Source organism: Citrus sinensis, chromosome 1 (assembly GCF_022201045.2).
Source record: "Citrus sinensis cultivar Valencia sweet orange chromosome 1, DVS_A1.0, whole genome shotgun sequence".
NCBI lineage: Eukaryota > Viridiplantae > Streptophyta > Magnoliopsida > Sapindales > Rutaceae > Citrus > Citrus sinensis.
The window spans coordinates 8,281,318-8,287,064 of NC_068556.1; the positions used below are offsets into that span (position 1 = coordinate 8,281,318).

A 5,747-nucleotide genomic window follows, 5' to 3' on the forward strand; every position below is an offset into this window, starting at 1 on the left:
AGTGTTAGCATTAGAAGTGATCAAAGGGAAGCATCCAAGGGATTTTCTTTTTGAAATGTCATCTTCATCTTCCAATATGAACATAGAAATATTGGACTCTCGGCTTTCATATCCGTCACTCGATGTCCAAAACAAATTTATGTCAATCATGCAGGTTGCCTTTTCATGCTTAGATCAGAATCCAGTGTCTAGACCAACGATGAAGAGAGTTAGCCAATTATTATGTGAAATTTTTTTCGAAGTCTAGTCCATTAACGGTTTTTTATAATCTTGTATGTACTTTTCTGATAAATTATTCACGTTGTGAGTCTTTGTAGCAAAGGTCTTCCTGTTTTTAATACCATTGTAGTTTGAAGTTCAATCTAAGCAGTTTCACTATAACCCTGATCACAACGTCCGTTAACGCTTGAATAATTTATATATATATGTATGTATATTTTAATGGTACATTTATTATAATTTTTAAATTTACGTAGAATTTTTTTTGTTAATTTTTACATATATAGAATATAATATTATAATTCTTCTAAGAAAATTTTTTATTTTTGAGAAATTTATTCTAGTAAATTACATATTGCAAATTAAATTTAATGTTAAAAAATGATTTTTCATTGAGGGATTATTTTAATGTAAAATGGAAGCCAATTATTCTCAAATTACTATTAAATTAAAAGATTAACAAACTTGATATTCAGTTCTTGATTAATTATGGAGATCACTTAAAAAAGAACAAAAAGGAAAAGATAATGAAGCAAACATCAGTAAGAAAATATAGGACAAAACATAAGGTCATATCAACTTTAGACCCTGCTGTTTGCAATGGCATTTGGTATCATCATGATTCGAGAAACAAGTTTACTATGTAATGCCACCAATATTTGAAAACAAACGAAAAAAGAAAATGCTAATGATACAAAATAAAAGAAAAATAAGACTCAACAAATTTTGATGATTAAATTAAGAGAATTGCTTCTGAATTCAGCTCCTCATTGGTATCTTCTTGCTCCTTGTGCAGAAACTGCTAATAACCCATGGCTAACTCAGTTTATTGCTGTGTAAAACTACAGATTCTTTCATGGAAGAGAAACAATGTTGGTAGTATTTGAAACTGAGAGCTGCACCCTAAAAACAAGTAAAAGAAGACATAATCCCAAGAACTAATACTAGACAAAATTGCAATTCAGAAAAAACACAAGGGAATCTTCCCATTTTAAAGAGTTAAAAAAAGAAAAGCAAAATGTAGATCATATTGAAAAACAAATTATAGGTTATATAAAACAACATCTAAAGTCTTTCTACACAAACATTAGTAAAACAGTACCTGTAAATTTCCTGGTGTCATTTTTGCAGCATAACAGCAGCTAAACAACACTTGCAAATTTGCAAATGCAATTTTTCTACACAAACAGTGGCAAAACAACACCTAGAAACTTCCACCTGGTGTTTTTGTTGCATAACAGCAGCTAAGCAACGCCTCAAGACTTCTACATGCTATTTTTTTTTGCACAAACAATAGCAAAACAACACCCAAAAATTTTCATGTATTGTGTTTATGTTAATTACATAACAGCAGCTAAGCAGCACCTGGAAACTTTCAGGTGCTGTTTTTATGATTAAACAGTAGCGAAACAAATTGCATATTATGCTTAAAATAAAACCGCATTCCTAACACACCATTATTGAGGAAACTAAACTCTACATATAATATAATTAATTAATTTAGCTCATCACCCAATAAGATTAAATCAATATAATTAATGCATCTTATGTTTAAAACAAAATATCTTTAAAGTGGGGACTGGATCAAAATTAAAGAACCAAGAGAAATTTATCAAAACAAATTAAAAATATAAAGACTATAGCTCAAGAATTTTGAAAGAATTACAGGGCAAATTAACTCACTCTAATGATACAACTAAGTAATAGTAAAGTATAGACAAATTATTAAAGTTCTATCAAATTCTCCAATTTTCATATTGTAGTTAAAGTGCAACAAATAAAAATACTTGAGTTGTAATTTTAATCTAAAAACAACTAAGTTCTCCAAAAAGAATTGAAAACGCCTCTTCGAATATTTGAGGTCCTTTAGGAGCAGCACCATAAACTCAAGTATTTATAACACTTGCGCACAACCAAAATTTAAAAGGCTCTTCCTGAATTTGATCAGCTAAGTCTCTAGTATGTGCCAATACTAACACTGTAGCACCTTCACCTTGATTATGAATAACCTATGTCAGTTGCGAAAGGAAAATATGAACATGAAGTTTCATTTAGATATTTTTTCAAACACTTGGAGTGCTTTAAATCTTACCTCTTCTTTTAATCAAATGCCATCCACTTTTAAATAAAATTATTTTGACTAGGCTTTCTTTTTAAGCAAAACTAAGCAAAAAAACCTCTCAATCAAACAAAATCAAACTAATTTCCAAAATATATATGTTAAATAAAGCTATTCACCTCAAGCTTAAAGCCATGCATCACATTTCATTGAATTTAATAAGCATTCGATTAAGTCGGCATATCTATCCAAACATGCACAAATAAATAAACGAAGACAAGATATATCTCAACAAAATGAGGAACAAACAATTTCAAAATCTGATTTTTAATTTTCATCCAAAAGCAAACAAATCCTAAAAATTCACACAAAAGCAAGCCCAATTTCATAATCATATTAACAAAATTTCAAAAATTAGTTCTCAGCATTTTTTTAGCATGTGTGATTGATTAACATCATACCCAATTTCTTTACGACGTCAACAAAGACTAGCGATTGTGGCTACGAGATTGGACGTTCATGCATGTCAGTGGTGGCCGGTGGCTGTGAAGGGTTTGTTTAATGGCAAGGATTGGGGCAGTGTGCGCAAAAAAAAAAAAAAAACAATTAGCAAAAAACACAAATTGAAAGGCCATGAAATCAGTTTAAAGTTAAGCCAAATACTTGAAAATCACATCCGCTGTTGACCATTGTGGAAGTTGTGCCGCCGTTGACTGTTCTGGAAGCAGAAGAGGAGAGGAATTAGTAATTAGGTATTTTGAATTTTGAATTCTTTTGCCATGAGCTCGCGTCAGGTGAGAGAGTGAGACTGAGTGAGCGGGGCTGGGGGGTTGTGCATGTGCCGCTGTTGACCGTTGTGGAAGTTGTGCCGCCGTTCATTGTGTCATTCACCATTGTCGAAGAAGAAGAGAATAGAAGAACTAGCTTCGGCAGCCGGCGTGAGGTGAGAGCCTTTTTCTTTGTTATTTTTCCACAAATATATATATGGCCGATTCGGATGTGTGCTTTTTTTTTGAGAAGATAATTAAACTTTCATTAAAGCAAACAAGAGAATACAGATTCCACATCAATTGGTAACGGCGCTGTCCATACAACATTTGAAAGACTCCTTAAAGCAAGCTTAGCCAAGGAGTGGGCATGAGCATTACATGATCTGGGTGTGTAATGGAAACTGATGTGCTGGAAATCCTTCCTTTGATCTTGAATTTCAGAAATCACCCAAACAATCTCTGTCTTGCTTCCCTCTTGGTTGTTAATCAACTTTGCTACATCTTGACAATCTGTCTCCACCATTAAAGAGCTAAGAGCTGCATTTTTTGCCACAACTAATCCCCATTCAACAGCTTCTGCTTCTGCAACCTTAACATCTCCAGAAAATTTTGTGGTCTTGACAGCAGCCACAATGATTCTGCTGTTTGAATCTCGGATTACAGCTCCTAACCCTGCTATTCCTTTTTCATGATTAATAGCGGCATCCACATTAGCCTTGAAAACATTTGCAGGAGGAGGGCACCACTTCTGGCTCTTCATTGGATTGTGCATTCCCCCTGATCCGTGCCCTTGCTGACTCACCCGTTTATAAGCCTCAACTACAGCCTCAGCTTTAGCCACCACTCGCCAGCAGTCCATCTTTTTGTCCGATTCGGATGTGTGCTTGCTACCGTTTCTATAGGTTTCAGGTTTTGTGAAATTTTTTTAATTATTTATTAATTAAACTCATCTCAACCGTTGGATTCATTATATTGAATCCCATGGTCATCTTTTACGCCTATATCACATACATGCAGGTATTGTAGCAAAGGTCGTAGAATCCAATATAGGACCCAATGATGGCCCACATAAATCCCCACTACTCTTTTTTTTTTTTTTGAGACTGATTAATCATCAGATTACTACATTACACAGATATTTACAACAACTGTTTATTGTAGCAGAGATATTACACAGATATTTACAATTAGATATACATGATTGGGACTTACATTATTACAATGAATTCTATGAAGTACATGCCCAATACAAATAACCCCTCACAGGAGAGGATGTCCATACTCCACTTGCATTTCGCAAGGGAGAATGATATAAAGAACATTTAGCCCCCACAATGCTTTTGTAGGGGCTAGAACCGCTGCCCTCACAATGCTTGTGAGGGCAGCAGCCCACCATTTCGGCCAAGGCCGAAGTGGCCCCACTACTCTTCTTATGTCCTCGTTAGAGACAACTTTTAAGTTTTAAGAGTCCATTGAAACTATTTTTTAAATTATGTTATAAATAACATAATTTTAAAGTTATGTATACTGACTCAGGGACGGGGCCACTGTGTTAAAAACATTTGCATGAAATGGTCGGGACCTTATTTTAGGTGCTTATAATTTTATCAATATACAAGGGCAATGTTGGTATTTTATATGAAAATATTTGTGTACTCTTAGGGGTGGGCAAAAATAGTTGATTAATCAAAAACCGAACCGAACCGATCGGTTCGGTTCGGTTTTTTTGCGGTTTTTTTACACCCAAAAAACCGAATTAGTAATATAGAGAAAATAGTAAAACCAGTCGGTTCGGTTTTCGGTTTTAAAAAAAAAACCGAAAAACCGAACCGAGTATCAAATAAACCGAATAATATAATCCCTAAACCTGAAGTGAATAAATTGATCTTCACTTCAGTCACTGAACTCGTGACCTTCAGCCCCTGAACTCATCGCTGCTGTTGCTCGTGCTCGTCGCTGCTGCTGCCGCTGCTCGTGCTTGTCGCTGCTGCTACCGCTGCTCGTGCTCGTCGCTGCTGCTGCTGCTGCTCGTGCTCGTCGTTGTTGCTGCCGCTGCCGCTGCTCGCTGCTGCTGCTGCAGCCTGCCGCTGCTCGCTGCTGCTGCTGCAGCCTGCCGCTGCTTGCTGCTCTCGCTGCTGCTGCTGCAGCCTGTCGCTGCTGCTGGTCGCCGCTGCTGCTCATCGCCGAGTGATCTCCACAAAGCTACAACTTGTGAGTTTGCTATTACTTGGATTTTAATGGTTTCACATGATGATGTGCTCATGCCGAGAGTAAAAACAGTAAAACTTGAAACAGAGTTTAACGTTGTTGGACTTGTGAGTGTTTGCTGTTGGGGTAGATTTAGATGAGCCGAGTTGGTTAGCTTCATAGCTTTTCAATAATTTGCTTTGATTATTGTGTAATATATGATAATTTTGTGACGATGGTGGTTTATATATGTGATTAAAAGCTAAACTAGTGGATTTGTAAGCATGCACTCGGCAAAGCATTTGAGCAGGTATTTTCATCTTTTCGTTATCACATTCCTCTAATCAATTAGCGTTAATAAAAAAAATGATTAATAACGTAAATGGAGGGACTTGGGTTCAAATCTCTAAATTAAACTCGTGATCATTAATATAAGCAAACTACAAGTAGTCTATCTTGATCAACGTTTTCAACTCTTCCAGGATTGTCCCACTTCCAAAATTTTTTATTCA

The 5,747-nt window shown here is 35.6% G+C and overlaps 1 protein-coding gene across 6 annotated transcripts; it reads right to left on the reverse strand.

Moving 5' to 3' along the window:
- Positions 1 to 772: 772 nt before the first annotated feature.
- Positions 773 to 3,915, reverse strand: LOC107176592 (uncharacterized). Of its 6 annotated transcripts, none has more exons than XR_003065083.2 (3): positions 2,942 to 3,878; positions 1,322 to 2,821; positions 773 to 1,122 (listed from the first exon to the last, which is right to left on the reverse strand). XR_003065083.2 is itself a non-coding variant. In XM_025097951.2 (3 exons), exon 1 carries the CDS (start codon positions 3,905 to 3,907, stop codon positions 3,314 to 3,316), a length of 594 nt encoding a protein of 197 aa, XP_024953719.1. In that variant the 5' UTR covers positions 3,908 to 3,915; the 3' UTR covers positions 773 to 1,122; positions 2,740 to 2,821; positions 2,942 to 3,313. The 6 variants fall into 6 exon arrangements, 5 of the variants coding, with proteins under 5 accessions (XP_024953719.1, XP_052294118.1, XP_052294113.1 ...); XM_025097951.2 differs by having other exon boundaries at positions 2,740 to 2,821; positions 2,942 to 3,915; XM_052438158.1 differs by having other exon boundaries at positions 1,322 to 1,437; positions 2,740 to 3,915.
- Positions 3,916 to 5,747: the final 1,832 nt, after the last annotated feature.

What these genes read in the sequence shown, in the direction of transcription:
- LOC107176592 (XM_025097951.2), bottom strand. Translation starts at nt 3,907, where the DNA reads ATGGACTGCTGGCGAGTGGTGGCTAAAGCTGAGGCTGTAGTTGAGGCT.